The sequence below is a fragment of the Mesocricetus auratus genome, unplaced genomic scaffold (assembly GCF_017639785.1).
Source record: "Mesocricetus auratus isolate SY011 unplaced genomic scaffold, BCM_Maur_2.0 Super-Scaffold_100691, whole genome shotgun sequence".
In the NCBI taxonomy this organism is placed as follows: Eukaryota; Metazoa; Chordata; class Mammalia; order Rodentia; family Cricetidae; genus Mesocricetus; species Mesocricetus auratus.
This window is the reverse complement of record NW_024429267.1, coordinates 3,358,765-3,383,490: the sequence shown is the minus strand read 5'-3', so window position 1 is coordinate 3,383,490 and position 24,726 is coordinate 3,358,765. Positions and strand designations below refer to the sequence as shown.

Genomic DNA, 24,726 nt, shown 5'->3' with positions numbered 1-24,726 from the left:
TGCAGCACATTTTTCAGCCTGAGCTAATGGGTTTCACTCCCAGCAGATTGAGGCACGGTGCACACACCCCACTGCCATCTCAGTTTAAAAAAGTTAATCAGTTCTGAACAAGTCATCAACCCGCGGGTTGTTGACAGGGCCCTGTGTTCCAAAGTGACTGTTTCTTTCATTATCTTTGGGGACAAAAGGGGAAGACTGTTACTTTCCAGCCTTAGCTCCTCTTTTGTTCAGAGACCAGCATTGGCTTGTGTGGAGACTAAAGGCAGTCTGGGCAGACTGTGGCACGTGAGTCCCTGGGCTTCAGGGATCCTTGGTTTGTCTTGTCAATGAGCCATCTGAAACTGAATGACCTAACCCAGCCAGGAAGGACAAACAGGCCCGCAGGCCACTTATTTTTGACTAATTTTGATTCAAGTAAATGGAAACTTCTAAAAAGTATAGTGCTTTTAAACATTCACTAGTAAATGAAGCTACCTACAGGGGCTGCAATGCCTTAGTAGCAACATAAATGCGTTTTAATGTTTGTTACAGCGAAAACCCTTTGATAGCCTTGCAGGCAGCGCCTGTCCATTGCGATCAAGCCTGCCTATTAGGCTCTATTGACTGAGACATCTGTGTCACTGCAAATAAAAGACTCTTATTGATTTTCTTAACTGCTGTTCACTTCCGTCCATGTTTCGAAGGCTGAGATCTTAATTATCTCCGATGCTTATTCAGTGCCTCCGCACACCGACCTCTCCAAGCCTTACTGGCATTTCATGAATCAAGGACTTATAGTTGAACATGTCAAGAGGACAAAGCCGGATTCTCACACTTGTCCTATAATAACACCTGTAACATTGTGTGTGTGTCATGTGTAGAAGTACTTCTGGACGTTTGGCACACAATCTTTGGAATAGTTATAAAAAATTAAGTTGATCTGGTTCTCACAGCTTCTCAGCCAGTGTGTATGAACTCTAGTCATCAAATGTTCCACAATCAGTGGAAGAGAATCTGACTTGGTGGTGTATGTGTGTCTCAAACTCTGAGATATTAGGGTCACACCTGACTCCTCGCACATTCCAAGCCAGTGCTATCCCCTGAGCCTCCAAATGTTGGATAACGTTTACTTACTACTTTTGCCTTGCATTAGTTTAGACCAAGGTCTGCCCCTGATGCCTTGTGCCTCGTATGTGTGCATTGAACAAAAGCCAGAGTACTGCACCCAGGCCATTTATATATCTTCAGCATGCTTGCATTTTCATTACTAATTATAATTTATGTACAAGTCACTCGTGTTCTTCAACTGGAAAATATATTTCAAAATAGACATAAATTAAGAAGTTTTAACTACTTTCCAAAATGAAAAACATTTCATTTTCGTTGCCCATGCATGTGTGTATGTGTGTGTTGTTTACAAACATTAGGGACATTTCAGAATGCTGGTGTGTGTGTGTGTGTGTGTGTGTGTGTGTGTGTGTGTGTAAACCACAGCCCCACAAATATTGTAGTAGGGTCAGTTATGAGGGTCTCTGCAGTGGGAGATGGGCTCGGCAATGGTTTTTGACACTTAAATATTGTTTATTGCTTTCTCTAGGGAATATGCTAACCCCACAGTAAATAGTGTGGCAGTTTCTTTTTATTTTCAAAGATAAGCTTATCTTATGCTTACTTTTGCTCAAAAATAAATAAAAATTAAGAGACAAGAGTACTGCTTTTCTGTATGCTTTCGAAACACCTACTTGTGCTAAACTCCTCAGTTGGTGCTGGGGAGCAACTAACCGAGGGTGAGATTTCATTGTGGTGAAGAATGCAGAGGGCGTGGCACCGGTAAATCTCAAGGCTGAACACTGACACTGTTTGATATGAAAGATGTAAGTCACATTTAACGATACTTGAACACTTGAGTGTAGTTTTATTTTAGTGGTTTAAGCTCTCAAGCATTAATAATGATTTGCCTTTCCACTAGCCTCCACTTAGATTTCATAAGGAATTCATATTAATCATTAACAGAAAGGGACATGATTCTTCAAGATAATCAAATATTGACAGGTTAGAAATAGCTTTCTGCCTGGGTTCATTGATATAGGTTATGTGATATAAATATTTATTTCTTTTCTGTCACTCAGAGTAAATGCCACCAATTGATTCAGCATTGATAGAGTGTCAACAGTTCATAAGAAACATTTGACTGGCTTGTGTTTTCCGATTAGTCTCTGCTCTATAAAGTGGGATTTACTAAATCTCCCCAATTGTCTGCTCATAGAGTGTGACGCCTTCTGAAACCATTATTGCTGCGATTTCTGAAGCAAAGGTCTTTTGCTAGGACTAGGTTCTGTGAGGCCTTTACATATATAATAGGATTAATTGAGCATTTTTATTTTAATGATTTATAAGCTATATACTTATTCTTTTTAACACAATCAGACAATAAACAACATATTCTTTGTTTATCTATATTTGAATTCCATCTCATTGTGCCCATTAATTTCATTAATATGTTAAATCAAGAGTCACTTTACAAGTTTACCTTTAGTCCTTGGAACGGAACTGTTCTTTTTAGTGTTGTCACTTTATGGTGGAGGATTCCAGTTTCCAGCTTAATAAATAAATCAAAAGCTATTTTGGACCTGTTTCATTGAGAGCTACGTATCAGACTTGCTGTGGTATTTTTGGAGTGTGTTTTCCCCCATTTGAGTCCAGCATGGCTTTGTCTGTGTAATGTTGGCCCTGAGTTTGAAAATGACTGGAAAGAGTTCAGATGGTCAATTCATGGGATTTTAAAACAGTAGTTGTCACTCCATGGACCTGTGATTTTTACCTCTGTGTCTCTAAAATTGTTTCTCTTCCTTTTGTTTTTTGATTTTGTATCGAGATTGACTATATTTACTTTTAACATAAGTCCAGGTTAACACTCCAGGAAATCACACTACAGCCAGTTCCTTTCCTGTCAGGTTTTTGTTCCTTCCAGAATTTCAGATAGCTTTAGAAAAAATCTCTAAGCTGGGGAGGGTAGGAACCCACTGTAAAAACTATCTTTGAAAACCCAGTCAGCACCAGCCCGTAAAACTCTCCAGATCTAAATGGTGCAGTCTTAGCTCCTTGTGAAGAGTGGGGCAGAAATGAGTCTGTGTAAAGCAGAGCTGCAGGGCAGAGCCCCTCTTCTTGCCCAGACAGAGCCTGACATCAGTGGCTGCTGTCTGCACTGCCTTCTGCCCCCCACGTCTCTTTGAACCAGAATAAAGGCACTGCCAATCACCTGCTTCCTTGTTTGTGGATAGGTCGCTCCTGTGGCTTTTCCTCCTCTTCCCTCACAGCTATTGTTTTGCTTATTTGCTTTTTAAAGTTAAAACACGGAACACCAACTATAATTAAAAGCTTGCATCTTTATTAAGTTAAAAAAAAGTCTCACATCTTTATAGCTTGAAAAGCTGTGTGGGGTATGGGAATAGGTAGGGTGTAATAGTTTTGTGACCTTAAGTGTCCTCTATTGCTGTCCTTTTTTTTTTTGAGACAAGGTCTTTCGCTGAACCTAGATGCTGGCTGGCACACTCCAGCAGTCCCCCTGCCTCTGCCCCCTGGTTCTGGGGTTGCAGGTGCATGCCTGCATGCCCCATGTTTATATGGCTGCTGAAGATATGAACTCAAGTCCATATGCTAACCTACATAACATGCATTTTACCAACTAGCATTTCCATGGCACCTGAGCTAAGTGTTTTGCTTTTTAAACTTACTTTCTTAGAAATAAATGAAATTTATTTATTAATTTAGAAAATTACTTTTAACCTCTGAGAGCTTTTAGGTCAGTGGCTGTCTGTGTGCACATTGACCATTGGAAAGGAATGTTCCCCCATCCTGCACCTAAGACAGACTAGTGCTGAACTAGCCTACTTCTCAACAAGTTATATAACCTCATGAATTGGGCTAAATGGTCTTAAAATGCTATAAAACTGTGGTTTGTGTGATACTAGGAACTCACTATAGTAGTCATATGAATTTCTCTATAGGTTTATAAATCCCACCTCCATTTCTCTGTAAACACAATTTCTATACTTCATTTTGAAAGGTTAATTTAATAAGTTTATCTAATTATAAGTGGCAAACATGCTAGCAGCTGTTTTTATAGCTTTATATCATATATAAACTCCTCAGTTCTTTTATATTCAGTTCATAAGCTCTGCTTTAATAAGCTTTTGTTTTTACAATATGATATGGGATGATATAACATGATAAGATATGATACAATATTATAGCCATGGACCTGTAGTCCCAAACTCAGGAGACTGAGACCAGAAAAAAAATTACTTGACCCTTGGACTTCAAGTCTCTGTTTCATAAAACAATCAAATGGAACCCATACTTTTAAAAATATGAAAAATATTCATATGTTATAAAAACATGGAATACTCCTAAGCAAACAAAAAAAAGGAATCTGATAGAGATATGTATTAAATTATTTATTGGGACAGGGTCTCACTATATAGCTCTGAATAGGCTCTAACTCATTTTGTAGATTAGGCTGGCCTCAAACTCACAGTGATCCTCCTGTCTCTGCCCAACTAGTGCTAGGATTTAAGGAGCATGCCACCATGCCTGCCAGTTTCGTTTATTTACTTTGTGTGTGTGTGTGTGTGTGTGTGTGTGTGTGTGTATGCCTGCTTGTCTGTATGTACACCATTTTCATGCAGTACCCACAGCAGCTAGAAGAGAGCATCAGATTCTTGTGCTACTGAAGTTGCAAGCAGATGTGAGCCTCCCAGTGGGTTCTGGGAACAGAATGCATGTCCTCTGCAAGAGCAGCAAGAGCTCTTGACCATTGAACCATCTCTCTGGTTATTGGCATTTCTTAATATTACAAAAAAATGCTGTCAGTTCATTGACCAGGCAAAGGCCTTGCATACCTTGTAACAAACAGCATAGAGACTCTTTGATCATTTCTTATGGAGGTAGTTGTTGTTTTTCTTTTTTTTTCCTTTTTGTTTGTTTGTTTGGTTTTGGTTTTTCGAGACAGGGTTTCTCTGTGGCTTTGGAGGCTGTCCTGGAACTAGCTCCAAATCTACATCCAGGCTGGTCTGGATGTAGATTTTTAAAGTAATAAGCTTTTAGAACCTACAATTCAGGACTACTTCTATGTTTATGATCTTGCTTAATTTTCCTCATTATTTGGAGGATTCCATAGTCTCACCCTAATTTTTAGTACTCACTCATGTACACATGCAGCAACAGGCTTTGCCTTCCCTCAACTTCTCACCAACCTCCCTGGTGAGGCTCTAAGCCCCTCCTCTTATGATGTAAGCCTATCTTTCCTAATGAAGTTGACATGTAGGAATACTGGCCACTCCTCTTTTGTGAGTACTGCTGGGATTGCAGGTGTAGAGGGTCAGTGGGAAGGACTTGCTCACAAATGTTAGCCCTTCCAGAACCCAGACCCTCTGTGTTGTATGCCTACATCCCAAATGCTCTTTGACCTTATTGCCACCAATTCAGAGTTTGTGCACTTGACTAAGTGACATTTCTCTCTCCCAGAAATTTACTTCGAGCCACAGTGAGAATGTATCTCGTTAGGCAAGTTAATGGTGCAAATTAGTTTGTTGGAGACATGTTTAGATTACTAGAGAAATGTTGTCAGGGAATTGGCTTGGTAGCTGTTCATACCTGCCAGTAGACACCGCTGTTTATGAACCCTTCATCAATCAAAGTGAAGCAAGTGGCAGTCCTGCTTGCTTAGCATCTCAGGTCACTTTCTGGGCTTCTGTTCTCAATACTGTTGGAAACGATGTCATTTAAGTCCAGAGTAATGTGGTTTTCTTTCCTTCATGCCACATCTTTTCTACAGGGTAAAATATCATTTTATTACATTAATAGTTTAAAGGTCATGGAGAACAGAATTTTCCTCAAATGGGGAAGCAGTTGGCAATTTTTCTGACTTGTCTGCCAGTGTTTTTCCACTGACCTTAAATATAGCAATTAGCTGATTGTAAATTGCATCAATCAGGTTGTACAACAATTAAATCTGGTGCTGAATTGACCCTCACACATGAGTCTGTCGATATTCTTTTAGGAATTGGCAAAATGGCTTGGCAGCGAAGCTGTCGCTTTTACTTGCACCACACACTTAATTATCACAGTCCTCTGAAGCTTCAACCGCAGAAATGTATAGAAGAAAACTATTTCCCTTGATAAATGAAGCCCTTGCTTTATTCAGTAGGTGGGAGTTTAGAGCAGAGCAAATAGTTAAAGCTTTACTATAATAATGGTTCAAAAGCAAACTATTATTTTCCAAGTGATATTGAATTAAGAACTCCATCCATTTTCTGCCCTATGCAAGGCAATGCAATTCCCTGGAAATTGATTTTTTTCCCAGGGCTTACTTTCCCAAGCTTTAGCTATATGGAAAACAATACCTTTATTAAATCTACTTTGTGAATAAAGTCGGCAGTTAATTTTTATGCAGCTGTAGCAGTGCCTAAAGAATTACTGAGTATATCAATGGAGTCTGACTGGCCTTAAAGTCATTTGATAAATGGTTATTTAGGGAGTCCCTTACAGACTTGAAAACATTACTTTGTGGGTGCCAACATAATTTAGCTGCCATTCATGATTACAAACAAGAGTGGTGTTTTTGGTGTAGGTTTTATAGAGCCTTAGAAAACATGCATGCTGTCTTGTACATTAAGTTATAGGAGTGGCATTAGTTGATATCACACACATGCTGTGTGTCCTCTCTAGGCATTATGAGGTTGGCATGTGATTTGACATTTACCAACCAGCATAATACGATTTCTACCCAGCTATTTCCGTGTACCTAACTTATCATTTGCAAAGAAAAGCTCTTTCCACTAGAGGAAAATGATAAACATTATTCAGTTTGCTCAGTGTTAATTATAGGGTCACCCAAGGAGTTTTCAGGGGCTGGTTTATTTACACAGCATGCATAAATTACTGTCTCTCTCTCTCTCTCTCTCTCTCTCTCTCTCTCTCTCTCTCTCTCTCTCTCTCTCTGTGTGTGTGTGTGTATGTGTGTGCATGCGCACGTGTGTGTACGTTTGTATGTGAGCTCATACCAAGCTTGGCTTTGGTCCTCTGTGTGTTGCTGCTTGGCATTAGTTCTGTGCCATGCTGGAGAGCATTTTCCTATCAGTATCTCTGACCTGACCCTTCTGAGCTATGTTATATCATTCCATTTTGACACCTTTTATCAAACTTTAATGAAATGACCCAGGCAAACAAATTGTCATTAAACTTTCCATCACTTTGTCCCTTGGTATCGTCTTTTATAAATTGGACAGCAAATGTTGTATTGATCCTCTCGTTCTTGCAGCTGAACTTGGAATGACCCAGCCTGCTTGTTGTTTATGGCCCAGAGTTGCTTTCCTTGACATTTCCATCCACAGCATGACACCCTTTTTGTTTTTCTTTCTTTCCTGTGGAGATGAATGAACAAGACATACGGTATCGAGACACCCTTGGTCATGGCAACGGAGGCACAGTCTACAAGTGAGTAGTCATTCTGTTTAAACTTTATGTTCACTTTGCCAAGTACTGAGAGCCAGGTACCTCATGGCAAAGGTTTTACATGTTCACCACTGCTTGGATTTTATTTCCACATTTGACACCAGAATCTGCAAGGCAACTTCTATTTTCTCGGGAATTGCCTGAAAATGCATTTATATTGCCTTTTTAATATTTCTGAGTGTGCATCTCTCCTGGGTAAGTGGTTACTAGTCCACCATTAGCAAGTGCGCCTTTTTGCTAGCCTGAAGTTTAGCACGTGCTTTTCTTTGCTCTTTAACACCATTACTTATTATTATTTTTGAAACTTGCTCTCACCTTGTGCTGGTCTCTTGCCTGTTTACAGTTATGCCCAGTGGAAAGCAAACCTTATAAATACTATTGCTCTGCCCTGTGTTGACACCGTTATTAAAAAGCCTTCTTCCTGTTGTGTCTTGCTCTCTCTCCTCACACGGCTCTCCTGTGAGCATTTCTGCACACATTGATGAATATGTTAAGTTAGAAGACTCTCCCAAATTCCAGTTGCAGTGATCTTACCCTAAAGGAGTATTCATTTTCATATTAAAAAATGCTAAGCATAAAAAACAGTTCTCGACAGGGAAGTCCCTCTCACGGCAGTGCAAAGTTTAAACTACATAATGTAATATGTGGCACTTAATAGTCTGCAGTGGTGTATGAAAACTATTCCACTAGGAATTAGCAAATTCATCCTCCATAAGAAAGCCCTCAGGGTAAGAGCTTTCTTGTATAAACACCAGCTCCATGCTGCATTGTGCTTATGTTTTTACCATAGATATTGTAATATTAAAAATAATTGTGGTTATAAAAGAATTAATTTGTATTCTGATTGGTTCCTTGTAAACCCAGCACATCCTTGTGTATTTTGTGTATTGATGCCCCCTTGGCATGGAAGTGAACAAGGAGTTAAGAGATTCTTCAAATCATCTGATCCTGGTCATCTGCACAGGCTTCAGTTCCCCAGGTACAGCCAGGATGTGAGAGTGCTCTCCTGGGACTTCAGTCTCCCTAAGTACAGCAAGGATATGAGTCCTCTTCCCAAGGGCTTCAGTCTTCCTAAGCACAGCCAGGACGTGGCATTGTGCACATCTCCAATTCCAGTACTCAAGAGGCAGATGCAAGTGGATCTCTGTGAGTTTCAGGCTAGCCAGAGATGCATAGAGAGGCCCTGTCCCCAAAACAACAACAACAACAAACCTTTAGTAATCAGAGTTCTCAGGATGCTGGGGCAGGAGGATGATTAAGAGGTTAGGTCAGCATGGGCTGATGGTGAGTTGATGGCCAGCATAAACCACAGTATGTGACCATGTCTCAAAAAATTAAAAATCAAAACAAGAGAATGTACATTCATCTTTTATATTATTTTTCCTTCAGACAATTTAATAAGATGAATTGTTGGTCTGGAATTAAGTCCTGCTACAATGATGCTAGAAGTGAACGCAGGGCTCAGAGTGCCTGACCTGCACCTCCAGTATAGATGTTAAAATTTTAATCATCTGTAAGATTATGATACAAATATAAAAAAAGAGGAGTATACAGGGAAGTAGAAATAACTGATGCATTTTCCCAAGGGAAGATTACAACATGAAATTATGCTGCTGTTGTTTTAAAAATATTTTGAATAATGTTAAAATATAAAACTTATCATCATAACCATTTTATGCAAATTTTAGGTTTGTTTGGGGTCTTTAAGATGTGGTCTCATTGTGTATCTCTGACTGGCTTGGAACTTGTTTTGTAGACCAGGATGGCCTGGAACTCACATAGATCCACCTGCCTCAGCCTCCCAAGTACTGGGACTAAAAGCCTGCTCCAGCACACCTCTCTTTGTAAGCATTTTTAGTGTGTGGTGTAGTGGCATTAGTATGTTCCCACTCAGAAGCTGCCATCAGTGCCCTCTGTCTGCAGAACTCTCCTGCAGAATTCTCTCAGTAAATATCCATGTTTACCCACTTACCACTTGTAGCCACCAAGCTGGGCTAGAAATCCTTTCATTGGGACTGAAATGTCCCTAGGACATTTGAAAATATCTGAATCATGAGTTCTTTCAGTTGTTAGAAGGTTATTGCCATGATCAGCTTCTCCCAAGGGTTCACCTAGCTGCTGACATCCACACTCACATGAGTCCTACAGGGTTACTGTTTGGGTAGCAGTTGCTTTGGGAAGGTGAACAGCAGTGTCATGGTGATGGAGTACTTTATTTAATTAGTACATTTCTCTTGAAAAACTCCCATACATCCTGTTGCCTATGAAGTTCTGTTACTTGTATATTTTGTTTTGAAACTGGCTCTTGCCATATTGCCCAGTCTGGTCTTGAATTCCTTGGTTCAAGTAATCCTCTCGCCTCAGCTTCCTGAATGCAGGTGTGTGTCACTGCAGTTGGTTCTTATCTGGTTCTTAAGGAGAAACAATGTGAAGATATCCAAATGCAAAGCCATTGTGGTTGATGGCTGCCCTTCTTTCTGGTCTTCAGTGTGCAGTGTCCTTGTAACCCTGGCTTTCAGTTCTCCACAGAGCAATGCTCCAGCCATCAAGAATACTGAGTCCAGTTTACTATTTGATGTGTTATGATTGGGTTTCTCTTACACCAAGTTCACCTTTATAGTATTTACTATAAATATTGTGGACTTTTTTTTTCAGAAATATAATGATTACATTACAGGCTATGCTACATAAGCTAAATGAAGAAAATATTGGAAAATCCACTCATTGGTAACAAAACTGCCTAATGGTTCTATTTAATTTTTTCCTAGGAAGCATAATAAAGCTAATAAGTATGCATCAAAAGTTTAATATTTCAATCTTTTCAGTTCACTTGTTAGGAACTTGTCGATTTCAAGCAATCTGGTACCTCCTGTAACTGCAATGTATATTATTTAACAGTTGACACCTTTTCATCATTTCAATCTAGATATTTTCCTCAGTTGGCTGTGTGAAACTGGCTCCAGACAACTGGACTGTGTAGTGTGGATTCATGTAGGCCTTTCCTTGTGTTTTGGTAGTCTCCTAAGCAGGTGGTTTTAGATGGTATTTCTTATATTACTAATTTGAGTCATAAAGGAAATTGAGATTTGAAGTATAGCCTAAGTGTAGTAAGAGGGAAAGTTTAGGGAGGTGAATTTTTATTATTCCCTTACCCAAAGTCCTGTAAATCTCTGAAAAAAATTGTTTTGTTTTAAAAATAAACAGGAAAGGCATGTTTTATTTCCTGATTCACAATAACTTCAAAAATGCAGTGTGTATAGAAGACAATGTATGTTGTAGTTAAGCATGAGGACTGTGAGTTTGAATTCTGTGCCTATTGCTAACTAGCCATTTGAATGCGACAATTTGTGTGTAGTCTTCTGCCTCAATGTTTCCATCAGTAGAGTGGGGATAATAATGGGACCTATCTTTTCAGATTGCTGCACACTTAAAAGAGAGATCCAGAGAAGGCCCAGCCCTATGGCTGGCACTTTTCTATGGTGGCTGCTGGTAGTGATAGTACTTTTAAACTCTCATTTTCTACCCTTGTGTAGATGGAAGTTTCTGTCCTGCCCAGTCCCACAGCCATTTAGTCCCAAATAAACATACAGAGGCTTATAGTAATTATAAACTGTTTGGCCTATTGCTCAGGCTCATTACTATCTAGCTCTTACAACTTAAGTTAACCTATAATTCTTATCTATGTTTAGCCACGTGGCTTGGTACCTTTTCTTAATGAAGCATTCTCATCTTGCTTCCTCTGCATCTGGCTGGCAACTGACTCGCTGCCATCCTCTTCCCAGAATTCTCCTAGTCTAGTAGCTCTACCTATACCGCCTGCCTGGCTACTGGCCAGTCAGTGTTTTATCTTTACAGTGTACAAGAGCAGTATCCCATATCACCCTTGTGTGACCATGGAGCTTATTTTGAGGAACATCTATAAAAACAGTTTCAGAATCATCTTTGAACTCAATTAACTTGGAGAAATCTTCACTATGCTGCATGTTATATTTTTTTATTTTCTAATCATCCCACTAATAAAACATTATTATATTATCACAATATGATTTTTTGAAAGCTTCACAGTATTTTATCTGGTATCACAGTTTGTTTTTAGATTGTCTCAGGATGGCTTGTATGGTGTAAACCCGTTATGCTACTGGAAAGTAAGAGGGCTCCTGTTTGTTTAGTCATTCATTGGCCAAGTCGTAACCCTCTGTAATTCCTCCTTTTCTTTCTCCCCCTTCGTGCTTTTCCCCTAGGCAGTGTTGTTTCTCAAGGTCAGGCAGAGTCTATTGTATTCCCTGGCATACCAGATACAGTGTCAAGGACTAAGTGGATGCTGGGTGCATTCTAGTGACATATGAGCGAGAGGAACCCAGAACTTTCAGTCAGGTTTCGGTGGGCTTCCTTTTTTCTCTCTCACCCAGAAGACATGGGGTTCCAGACCAAGAGCGTCTGTTTAATAAGTAGTTCTTTTGCAGATATTAAGATTTTGATGACTTAGCATCTCCTGACCCAGCATACTAGTCCCTGTTCCCTTTTCTTGGCTAGTTTGTGGCCCGGTTACTCTGGACATATTCTTTGGTTCCATAGCCAGTCACTCAGATTCTGCTTTGATCGGAGCTGCTGCACTCAGGCTTCAGAAGAGCAGGATGGTTAAGTCTTGAGATGACATTGGGCTGCCCATTAGCTAACAGTCACCCAAGTCATCAGAGGGGGCTACCCATCAGCTAACAGCCACCCAAGTCACCGGAGGGGACTACTCGATAGCTAACAGTTGCCCAAGTCATCAGAGGGGGCTGCTCATTAGCTAACAGTCACCCACGTCACCTAGGTTCATCATTTCCAGTTTTTGTTTGTCTGTTTCATAATGCAAATTCTTTAAGTCTTAGATTGTTAAAGTTTTGATCATGAGTTCAGTCTCTACATGATAGAAATTAGTAGTAAATTTTCCATGTCTTAATTCTTTCCTGCGGTACAGTAAAGAACCCTGTCTGGATATTGGGTAAATTTTTCAGTGACATGGTAGGTAGCATAATTCCATCCACATGGTGTTGTAAAGGTTGAATATATATCATTATTTAAGATTTTTAACTAGAAGAGAGTAATTTTCAAGTATTGGGTTCCTTTATTTTAAGTGATGTTTATTTTATTTTAAGTGTGCCAAGGTGGGGACCAGTAACAAAGATCATATCATTTCCCAGGGCACCTCTGCCCCTGTAATATGACTTTAAAATCAACTAAAATAAATGTGTGCTTAGAAGCTGAGATTCTAATAGGTCATTATAGTAATGTGATTTATATATTGAAAAGTAGAATCTTTGATGGACATTTACATAAAGTGGGAAAATACAATTAAATGCTGTTCAGCAGGCAAAGTATTTCAAAACCATAGGATTCTTAAAAACATAGCAAAACTGACCTTGATGGTGAGAATGCAGAGTGACACTGTCTTGAGAATCCTGAATGATACTGTCTTGATTGGCAGCAGGCCATATAGAGTGGTTCATGGTGACATAATCACCTAGAACAGCGATTCTTAACCTGTGGCTCATGAGCCATTTAGGGTTGCATATCAGATATCCTACATATCAGATATTTAAATTACAACTAATTACAGTATCAGAATTACAGTTATGAAGTGGCAAAAAAATAATTTTAAGGTTTTGGGAACTGCATTAGGAAGGTTGAGAACCACCGACCTAGAGGGTAGGTTGTATGAACACTCTCTGGTGTCTACATAATGGAAAAATTGCCTAAGTGGGTTTCTCAGACTGCATGCCATTGCTGAATGAGACACTGAGGTTAATTCTAGTCGAATTTACTCTTATTGAAATTACTTATTTAGAACCACATAGTGCCCAGAAACTTTGGCTTCCTTTCTCACCAGCCAACCTGCAGGTGCCAAATGGAAGCAGTGACCCTGCTCCTTCATATTTCCCCTGACATGTATCTCATATATTAAAAGTAGTTTTTAAATGGTTTTGATATTGACCTGAGAGCCAGGGTGCTTGTTTGATTTATCTTGACCTTAAATTTCCAATGAAACGAAGAACATTTTCTTTGCAGCCAGGATCATATTTTAAACAAGCAACAAGACATCATCCTAATGTAAAATTAAATACTTACATATGGCTGGGTTGCATTATGGTATCACTTGGCAAGCAGGGATAGTAATGTTTTTCAGAAAATCAATGAGTATTTGTCAAATAAAATTAATTATGTATGCTTCTCCCCTTCCCCTCAGCACTCACCATTCTGGGCTTGTTTCCTGCAGTGGTATGTTGTGTATTGATCAGAAGCTGGAGACAAACCTGTGCCTGAGCTTCTCTCCACACCGTTCCCACCTTTGCTCCCCACCGCTCTGTGTGCACGTGCTCACATCCATTATGGCAATGATGGATTATTGGCATCTCCCCAACATGACAGGATGACACAGGTCGCTGAGCAGAGACTTTCAGACTATGTTTCCACTCGAATTAACTATTATTGAAATAGTTTATTGAGATTGAAGTATTGATCTTTTCCCCCTAACTGTAGCTTAAGGGAAGGAAGAGGAGGCAGTGGTGTTTTTGAAAGACACTAAATTTCATTTTTAAAAATCTCATTTATTTAGCCTTTTCTTCTTCCTGTTTTATAGCCCCTATAGTTTTATTGCTTAGAAAAGGGTATCTTGGCTTTATTTTTATGACAGTATAATTATACTTCAGAAATGCACTTGATTACTATGGGTAACAAAATTGTTCTACTATATTGGTTTGGCCAATATTGCTATACAAACAACTTTTCAGTCAATTGAGTCTGGTAAAAATCAATACATTATGGTAATATTTCAAGTAAGAATTTGCTGAATCTAAATGTTTCAACACATTCTGTTTCAGGGAAAAATAATTTTGAATAGCAAGACTTCTTGTAATATTTTATGTTAATAAAATGCTTTGTTTATGGAGAAATTTTAACTCCTCAGTGACAGTGCTTGTGCACAGGTTCAAGCAGTATTCATATGCATCCGTTAACAAGGTGGAAGAGATGCTGCTTCCATCTGAAGTCATTTCTCCTTCTGCATCAGGAAGCCACCATCTGAGTGTGACACCATCCTGCATCATACCCCCTTTTCATTCATGAGGGTTTTCGTAGCACAAATAATAAAAAGAAGATCAGAGGAGCAAAGCAGCCAATTACCAGAGAGCTCTTACCTCTGCCAGGGCTGGGGTGATCCTGACTTCAATGTGGCTGGAGACTAATATTAAAGATGTGAGCTCTGTTTCTCTTTTAGATTGACTCACTCTCATGTAGCCTTGGGTAGCCTTGAACTCACAGAGATCCATCTGCCTGCCTCCTGAGTCCTGGCATTAAAGGTGTGTGCCACCACTGTCCAGCTTCTATGGCTGACTAATGTGACTAGCTTTGCATCCTGATCCTCAGTGGCTTTATTAGATCATAAACAATATATCACCACAGTTTTTTTTTTCTGGCATTAAGTTGACAGAGACATAAGTTCAAAGGAACAGATATAGGCAGGTAATGAGGGCCTGGCAGTTGATCCTCTTCGGACCTCCTTCATTTGTTGACCTGCAAGTTCTAAGCATGTGTGGTGTCAAGCACCCCATGACCTGAGAGACACAGAAGTTTTGCTCAAAGGTGGTACATGACTTCAGGTTAGACTGTGCATCTGCATGTGTGGGCCACCGGCTCTGGGGGCATAAGGGACAGATCAGGAACATCCTTGAGGAACTGATACTTGATGGAGTTGGCTTTTACCCACTGTAGAGAAAATAAAGGACATCCATGGAAGTGGCTGTTGCTGCTGTTGTACAGTTTACTATGTTCTGAAGGCTAATTGCTTTTCTCATTGTCTCTCTGAGTCATATTCTCTCCCTAATGCTCTCTCACTATGTACTCCTCCCTATAAGACATTCACATTTGAGTCATCTTGGCAACAGTCCTTCCAGTACCTGTCTACACAAAGTACCAAGTATTTCTAGAACCAAAATGCAGAGTCAGAGTCTTCACACAGGGTAAATACAAGGTGTTGACTCATGACAGGTATATTAGTCAGGGTTTCTGTTGCTGTGAAGAGACACCATGACTACAGAGTCCAATATCATCATGGCAAGGCATGGCAGCATGAAGTAGACATGTTGCTGGAAAAGGAGCTAAGAATTCTACATCTTGACCCATAAGTAGCAGAAGGAGACTCTGTGCCATCCTGGGTGTATCTTGAGCATGTATGAACTTCCATGGTGAAACACTTTCTCCAGCAAGGCCACATGTACTCCAACAAGGCCATACCTCCTAGTAGTGCCACTCTCTATGGGCCAAGAGTTCAAACACATGAGTCTATGGAGTGAATTCCTACTCAAACCACCTCAGTAGGGTAACTCTAGAACCACCTAACATAAGCAGAAAGACATGGGTCTCACTCAGAACTCCTGAGAAAAGAATTGTCCCTCCGACCTAGGCATAATCTGACTGTATAGATCCCCCACCACCCCACTCTCCCCCACTCCCCCCATCCCCACCCCCCCAACTCGAGTCTGAGAGAGTTCATAAAGAGCCTCTAAATGTAGCACCCCGTAGCCATAAATACCTTATGTCAGATCGGTATTGTTTTGCTGTTAAATTTTATCTTGTTATGTATTCATTTACTCACTGAATTAGTAGTTACTGAGTGTCACTGTGTGCCAAGGCCATTCTAAATATATTCAGCCTAGTAGCAAATAGGACAGTGTAGGGTCTCAAACAGAGGGTCCTCAAAGAAATAAATGCCAAAGTAATATGGTACTTGTGGGTGCTATGAAGTGTGGAAAAGAGGTACCTGAGGAAGACTTAACTAAAGTGATATTTGAGCTGAGACCCGGAGGATAGTCAGAAAATCTGGGAGAAGATGCTTTCAGGAAGAAGGGACCACTCAAGCTAAAGCCCTGGGGTGGGCACGGGAGTGTCCATTCAGGCCGGTGTAGTTGGAGCAGAGAAAGCCTGGGAGATGGACAGATGAACAGGGACTGGTCACACCAGGCCTTTAGACCTGGTGAAGAGGATGGTGTCCTGCTTTTTACCAGTAAGGAAACGTGTGGAGGGGTGAAGTGGCATTTCTGAGGTCAAGAGTACAGTCTGGGGTTTTTGACCTTGGACCGATATCTGGGGGTGCTTCTTAAGCCATGGTTTTGGTTTCTCTCTGTTACTCTCTAGACTTTATAATTTTAATGCAAATTCTTTATTAATGTGAACTATGTCCAGTGGTTAATTTTAGAAGCTCTTTAGTAATTGCTGGCACATTTTTTGACCGACAGTTATAGCAGCATGACTGGTTACTAGTCTACCCTTTGGGTCTCTTTACTTACTAAAAGCACAGAATTTAGTAATTGAATCCCTAGATTAATTATATGGTTGTACAAATGGAGGTGGTGCGTTTCTTGACTTCTAAGACATACTAAAATTTTAAGTCTATTTTGCAGTAGTTGATATGTTAGAAAATTGTAGTCTCTTTGTTGGCATATTGCACAAGTAAGTATTTGTAAACCACAGTGTCTAGGGCATTTACTTAAATTGCCTTTTTGGAAAATAATTCACTGGAAAGTCCAAAAGGCATTTACTGTATATAGCTTTCTGCCACCCCACCCCCCTTGCTCTGGTGTTGGCTCTTTTGGTGTAAGAGACCATGTTCCTGTTAAATTTCTGGCTTTCTGGATCGAAACATGTTCAGCTTCTGATATACACCTTAACACAGGATTTGCAGGAACTGTTACTAAGCTAGATGGGTAGCAGTAGAAGGCTAGGTTATAGATATTAAGCTTGAGGTCATTTTGTTTTGTTTGTTTGTTTGTTCATCTTAGCATTAATTTGCTTTTCCAGTGTGACTTTGTATAAAATCTTCTTGACCATAACATTTCCATAGTTTTCCTTGCCAGTTCAGTACACAAAAGCAAAGTATTTGGTGTTATACTCAGAACACAGCATGTGGTTTTGTTTTGTGAACTCACATAATATAATGAAAACAGTGTTCTGACAAAATTAGAGCTTGCTTTCAGGCACAATCAATACAGCACTTTAACCAGCTTGGTTGTGTTTGAAAATACATATATGTCATCCCTCAGCACCCTGGTTCTGCTCAGGCTCTGCCTGTAGCAGCAGAAAGGAGCAGGGTTCTCAGTGAGGAAATGTAAAGGTTTGACTAAACCATAATTTAGTTTTCAGAACAGTTAGCTAAGAACTATGAATAAGGTATGTTTTTACATTGTTTCAGCAACAAAAACTAGAGCAAATGACTCTTCTGTAGTGCAATTGAAAATGATACATGGAACAAAAATCTCAGAATGACTACCACAGACACTCACACTGAGTTAAATTTGTATACATTAGTAATTTTTTTCTCTTTTTTAACTTTTAAAAACAATAATTCTTTTTAAAATGAATCTAAGTGAATGTCTGTAGAACAAGATCAGAGATAACTGAGGGAAAGGACCAATCAGCAGCTTCCCTGCAGCTTAAGAGGCACAAGAAAAAGGACTCAAGGTCCTACCTGTACAGCCAGGACCCAGAGGTAGCTGGACTTCTGTGTCTGTACTTCACCAGGTGTTGAAAACGGCTACGCATGCAGGCTTCCAGTCCTCATTTGACTGAAGACAAACTGCAGCCCTGAGACAATGGATTCTCTGAAGATTCAGAGCAGTTCACCTCTCAAACCCATGTTTCCTTATTTCTTAGTCTCTGTCTGTGCCTTTCCTTTGAAAGAGTTTAAAGTAGTTGCAGTTTGGTGTTAGGTATGTCAGATGAGCAGAGTGTGCTTCAGCTGACAGATTTGCGCCAGCCTTTTCAGGGGACTGCTGCTGGACTCAGTGGTGTAATTTTTTGCACAGGCTCATGTATCATACCGATGGCCCATACCAGTTAGCCACTGTCTCTCATCCTTACTCCTTTCTGGGAACCTGAGCTCTTTGAAGAAGCAATTAGACCTAGTATCAGACCTGTTGATGCTGACCTCTGACCCGTAGTCATTTCATAGGGTTCCTGCTAATTTTATCTACTGTGGGTTTGTTGTTGTGACTTGTGAGTATTTTGCATCCTTTTCCAGAATCATGTTAGTGTTTGGGCTTGCTGGCCTTTATAAGGCAGTTAGTCACCACACCCACATTCACCCTCTCCTTTCCCTTCTATTACGAGTCTGACTTTGAAAGTACATGAGTCTGTGTTAGACTTCACTGTCCTAAATGGATTAGAGTCTATGATCTTCTCTTGACTGATCTCTGTAAAGCAAAATGTTACCTTCAAGGAGAACATTCTTACGCAGTGTGTTGTTAGATGTCACTAAATATGTAATTAAAAAAATGTATGCTATGTTTTCAAAGGACAGTGGCACAGAGCTGTGGCTGAGTGCGGGCCACCTTCATCCCTCCTGGCTGGTTTGAAAGCACTGCAGGTCTGGTGGCAGTTTGTGTTTCTTTTTTATGTCAAAGTAACAAGTCTTTCCTGGTTTATTTTGAACTGGTCATGATGCGTCCATTCCACAAACTCTGTTATGCACAAAAGTGTACAAAATGAAGATAAAGTCCCTCTCTCCAGCCTGACAAAAGCCGTTCCTTTGCAGAATGGTAGCTGTAGTGAAAGTAAATAAATGAACGGACAGCAATCACAGCCTAGTTGATGGAACTGTTCAATTAAAGCACAGGCATTTACATGGTGTAATTTCCCTAAATTGCCAATGAGCCCCTTTAGACACAACCAGTGTTCAAATTGATTTCAGCATTGATTTTGGCTGAAGCTGATAAATTTCTGCTTGTTAGTTAAAGTAATTTTGCAGAAGACTTTGTACTGCAGTATTGAAGTGTTCATTTAGCTGATGGTTAAAAGAGGAGTTATTTACAGAGGCCTCTACTGTTGTTCTGAGATGGGACAATTCCCCAATCATCTTTTACTTTTAATTTTTTAGGCTTCAGTATACCAATCAATAGGTGATTGAAACTGATTAAAACTTATCCAACCAGCTGCCTATGGCAGTTTAATTAGAAGCTGGGTGATTCTTAAATTAAACGTCTTGTTCTCATCGCATTGCCATCTTCCAGAAGAGTGAGGGGCTAACAGTGCTGAAAACCTAAAACTTCAGCTTTGTAAGATAGCTCATGATCGTGAAACTGCCTGAGAACAGTTCCTTGGGCGATCCCAAAGCACACACAGGCTTAGGGGCTAGAAGGGATGCTTTTGCTTTTAGGTAGGAGGTAGTCTGTAGAGAAATACAGACAAAGGGCCATCTCTTTGTGCCTTGTCTTCCTGCATATGGCGGTGGGTGCTGGGACTCAGTTTTAACACACAGTAGGTGTGAAAGAGCCATCAAAATAGTCTGTGAGTTTCTGGCTTTGCCACTGTCAGATCAAATATTTTTCACTCTGTTTTGAGGTTTCAAGTAAAATAAGTGTCCACTGAATGGTTCACAAGTATTTTCACATACAGCCATGTTGACTTTTTAACAGCATTGTGAGCAAGATTGTCGGAGAGACTTTTGTCATTCCCCCCATTTCTGAAGCTCCCCACAGTCGTTTTATCTAGTATAAGACAGTCTCTTGGTTTGTAATGGAAGCAGGCTGATATTTCTGTCATAAGGGACATATTACATCTGGCACTACAGGGAAGGGAATAAATGGCTCACTTTTCAGAGGTGCATTTACTCTTTGACCCACTAGGGTACTATTTAGTGTTCTAGAAGAGGTAATTTAGTAAATTGCACCCCAGTGGCCTGAAAAAGTTAATGCAACCCTGAAAAGTGAGGCATTCGATCGATTTCTCCTATTGCTTTTTAAAAATCAGCACCAACCATATCCAGAGAGTCTGAAGACTGTTGGAAAGAGCTCCAGAAGCAGTCAGCTCATGCTCACACAAAGCTTGGGTTTGGCTTCCGAGGACCCAGATCCACTTCCTACTCCATGTTTATCAAACAGAAATTTGAAGCTGCCACAAACCTCACCAGGCCTTGATTCCTTGGCTGTAGAATGGCTAAGACCCCTCCCTTGCAAATGGACTTTGTATAAAAACATTTCTTCCTTGTGCTCCCCATCCCCAGCTCCCAGTGCCAGCAGATCTGGGCTGCCCTCAGCCTTGGTTGAAGAAGCCTGTTTTCCAAGTGGGCAGCAGCCAATGGAGAGATGCATGACTGACCAGAGTCCTAAGGAGAGACTGAGTGCTCAGCCCCCTGCCAAGGCCTATGGGGTGTCAGAGCATGATGGGAGGAGTGCTATTACGGGCTGGCTTCTGAATGTGACATGGCTATAGTGATCCTAACTCACAGCATCGGTAGTTATCAGCACAAGATCAGGCCAGCCAAACCTCTGGCATAAATGAGATAGGATAGGTGCTGTCCATGCTTACTGAGGAGCTATTGGCAGTAGATGGTTGGTCATTATTTGAGGATGTATTCACTGATAGGTTTCCCATGCTCCAGTGGTTGGCCTTATACCCATGCACATATGAGCAGCAAGCTTAATTGGACTTGAGAGAGAGAGAGATGAAGATTGAAGAAATGGGGGTGCATATGACCATATTTCGTTGTATGCATGTATGAAATTTTCAAAATAAGGAAAAATTGAAAAGTTCATAAACCATACACAACCAAAGGCTGAGCTTTGACAGGTTGTCTGAAGTACCCATCTTTGTGGCCAGTTTGGGAGAAGTGATTTGCTGCTAGCTTTACAAGGATCTATGAGTAGTGATTACCCTGTACTCAAGGCATTCCTGGACAGGGGTCCCTGTCTGGCTAACCCTTGGAGTGTTCCTATTTCCCCACATGCATTGCTTAGCCACTCAGCCTCCTTGTCCTGCTGGGATGGCTCTTGCTTCCCTGCTTTGCCCATTGCCTTCCTTCGGAACCTTTGATTGAGAGTTCACCGTGTCGGGAGCTTCCCCTATCTCAAAGGTATTTAGGCCATATATTAAAAGACATTACTCTAGTTAATGTGGAGAGTGTTAGAGGCTCGAAGCAGGCTGCTTCAACTTACAGAGGAAATATGGAAGCTTAGCAACATTAACTTCGAGGGAGGTGTGAGAAGAAAAGGGGTGTTTCACCCAACTAAACAGAGAGTAGCGAGCATGAGGCTGCTCTCACCTTTCTCTGAGGAAAAATCTTTTAACCCAGCCAACTTCCCCAGTGTCTTATGTTAGGTTGATTTATGAGGCCTATATACAACCAGTATCTTGAAATTAATATCTGTAACCTAATAACATGTTTGGTTTGGTGTGTAAACAGTTGGGGGGATATTGTTTAAGCACAGATTATCTTACAGTTGGTACTCTCCTGTAATGGGTGTTTAGGCAGAAGAACGTTGATATAGCTCACGATTTGAAACTTTTCTCTACAACTGCTGTTTACTTTGGATTTTCTGTTCTAACAGCTAGAGCCTGGCTAATGTGTTTATCTATTATGGAAGGCAACAACTGTCAATGTGGATTTCCCTGAAACGGATTTTTTTTCTCCCTGTGAATGGCTATGGCTATTTTAGTGTGCAACATTACTCCTTAAAATTGTCCAACTGAATATTCTTCCCACCCTCCAAAGAAAAGGACCAAGCGTTAGACTAGCATCTTCATTGGCCGACCCCACAGCTACTTGGTATATGGCTGCTGGTGTTGCCATTACAATTCTAAGATGACATGCAGAGAAGTTAACTAAAATAAAATAATTTTTAAATGACTCTCAAGACAGCAGAAAGTGCTTGGTTTTGTCCAGGCATCCATGAACTTCACTTCTTCCAGTAAGGAAGGGCTCGCTTGTATTGGCTTCAGATTTGGCTGCTGAGGAGTTTGGGATGCAGATTCCATTAAATCAGGGACTGGTCCTGTGGGTGGTTCCTTAGGCCCTGGGGTTCTGCCTCCTCCTTCTCTTTCTTGTGATTTGAAATGGAAAAACCTGCTTTAAAGAAAGACTTTGATCCAATTTTATAAAGTTTACATGAATCACAAGAACTTTTATTTTTACTTTCTTCTTTTTATTTGTTTGAGACCATGTCTCCTCATGTTAGCCCAGGCTGGCCCTAGACTATTACCCTTCTGGCTCTGCCAGCATATCAGACAGACGGGCAGACAGATGTCATTTAAACAGCAATTAAAATACCATCTGCAAATATGGAAACTGATCCTTCCATCTCAGTGTGGTTGAATGGCTGCCATTCATTTGCCATTCATTTTGATAAGGAATACATTTAAAAACTGAGTCTGAATGTGGCAGCTCTTAGTTAAGAGCTGTGCTAGTAAGAATGGAGAGTTGCCTAAGTAAAGTAGGTGATCAACCCTAAGTCCCCCTTTAGGCAATGCTTTGTCTTCTTCCAATCAAACTTTTCCTCACATCTCCCATTTTTTTCTCATTGGTCCTACCTCTGGCATCCAGCCCTGGTCTTATGTTTAGCCTGGGAAGCTCCAGGACTATGGAAAGAAAGGCAGACATCGGGGCATCTACCAGTGAAACCATTGTCTGAAGAGCAAAGAACCTGTTTTATTATTCTGGAGAGCCACTGCTGTCTAGGCAGCCAACTAACACAGCGGCTGACCTTGTAACTTTTTTTTTTTGAATAAGCCTTTTCTCTTTCTGGTCCCATGTCTCTGCCCTCTGAGACCCAGGAACCAAAGTAAGCGCCATCTTCCCCCACCCCAACATCTCCATCTACTTCCTGTTCTATTTGTTGTGTTCTCTGCTTCTTGGTCAGGTGATTTCCTTGACTTTCCCACCTGTGTGGAGAGATGTCCAATAGTGGATAGCTTTCTTTAAAGAATTCACCGAGTGATCCTCCCTCTTTTCATTAACCTCTGCTATAAGCTCTGTGGGAAGCAGAACTCCTATAGGCATGGTTTATGGAACAAACAAGCCAGCCCTCACAGCACAGGGGCAGTACTGTCACTCAGGTGTTTCCTTTCTGTCATTGTAACTCAGTACATGTGATTACTCTTGAGGGTTTTCTTCAAGATAGAAAAAACAGGTTCAAAGGGTGTTTTCATACTCATTTTGGGTATTTGTTAGTTAATTGGCATTGTGTGAGTCACACTCAAATATGAAGTATTTGCATCAGGTTGTGCAGGTCAACTTTTGTGTCTTAAATTCCCTCTGGTGTCCCAGTCACCAGAGAGGCCAGATGCTCCCCAGAATAAATCCTCTCTACACATGCATTAAAATAACTTTATTGGACTTATGTTGGGAAGCTAACACGAAGGAAGTGCTGCAGAGCTCAGATGTCTACTATAACTGCGGAAGGTCACATGGGCTCTACCATAAAATGCATGTTCAGATTTAGGCTATTTATTTTGTAAGCAGGAGTCAGCTGGAAAGACTCGCATTTTTGTGATTCTTCTAGAATTTGAAATTCCAAACACAAATAATGTCAGTAACCACCATAAGATACAGATGTAGTTGGTCCTGTGCATGGTGTGCACTTTTGTGGTAGTCTAGATGTGGGAAAGTGAACACTGGTTGTTTCTCCCTTATGTCCTGGTAGATGCAGGTCTTTTTAACATTTTGTTTTCAAACTTTTCTTCTCCTCGATTTAAAGATTATTAAAGAAACTGCTGTTTTTTTCTTCTTAAATCTTATTTTATGTGTATGAATGTTTTGCCTGCATGTGTATGGGTAGTGTTTGAGGCCACAAGAGGGCATTAGGTCCCCTGGAACTGGAAATACAGATTGTAAGCTGCTGTGTGGGTGCTGGGAACTGAGCCCTGGTCCCCTGGAAGAGCAGTCAGTGTTCTGAACCACTGAGCCATCTCTCCAGACTGTGGTGATTATTCCTAAAGTAGATTTTCATCAGGAATTAGATGAAGAAAGCACACTTACCACTTACCTTCTAAGCTGCACTGAAAGAAGAAGCAGTAGAATCACTTGCATCGGTTCCAAAGTATTGCCTTCGTGGTTAGTCACGTGTTTTTGGCCCAGCCACTCAGTGCTTGGCATAAAGGTTAGACACCACTAGTATTCACAGCCTCTAGGGTCTGTTGTAGACTACCAGAAGTCCCTTCTCCTGTCCTTGGCCACCTCCTTTTCCTCTCTCACCCTCAGTATGAGTCTCACCATCCAGCAGCTAGTGTGCATTCTCAAACATTAGCTTTCTGCTCACATCTGTGCCTGCTACAATTTGGAATAAAAGCCAGAGACTTCACCATGGCCTAAGCGGTGTGACACAGCCCAGCTTCCCAAGGCCTCTTTACTCCTGCCCCTTGGTTAAGCCCTGGCCTTTGAACTTGTTGCACTGCTTGCACAAGATGATGTGTTACGATGAGGAG

General features: G+C 40.7%; 1 protein-coding gene across 6 annotated transcripts in view; it reads left to right on the top strand.

Moving 5' to 3' along the window:
- Positions 1–24,726, top strand: part of Map2k5 (mitogen-activated protein kinase kinase 5) — a 226,839-nt gene that overhangs the window by 45,464 nt on the left and 156,649 nt on the right. For all 6 annotated transcript variants that reach the window (XM_021230404.2, XM_013117467.3, XM_021230405.2 and 3 more), the window contains one exon: positions 7,412–7,476. In XM_021230404.2, coding sequence (XP_021086063.1) covers positions 7,412–7,476 — 65 coding nt within the window. The remainder of the gene's footprint in view (positions 1–7,411; positions 7,477–24,726) is intronic.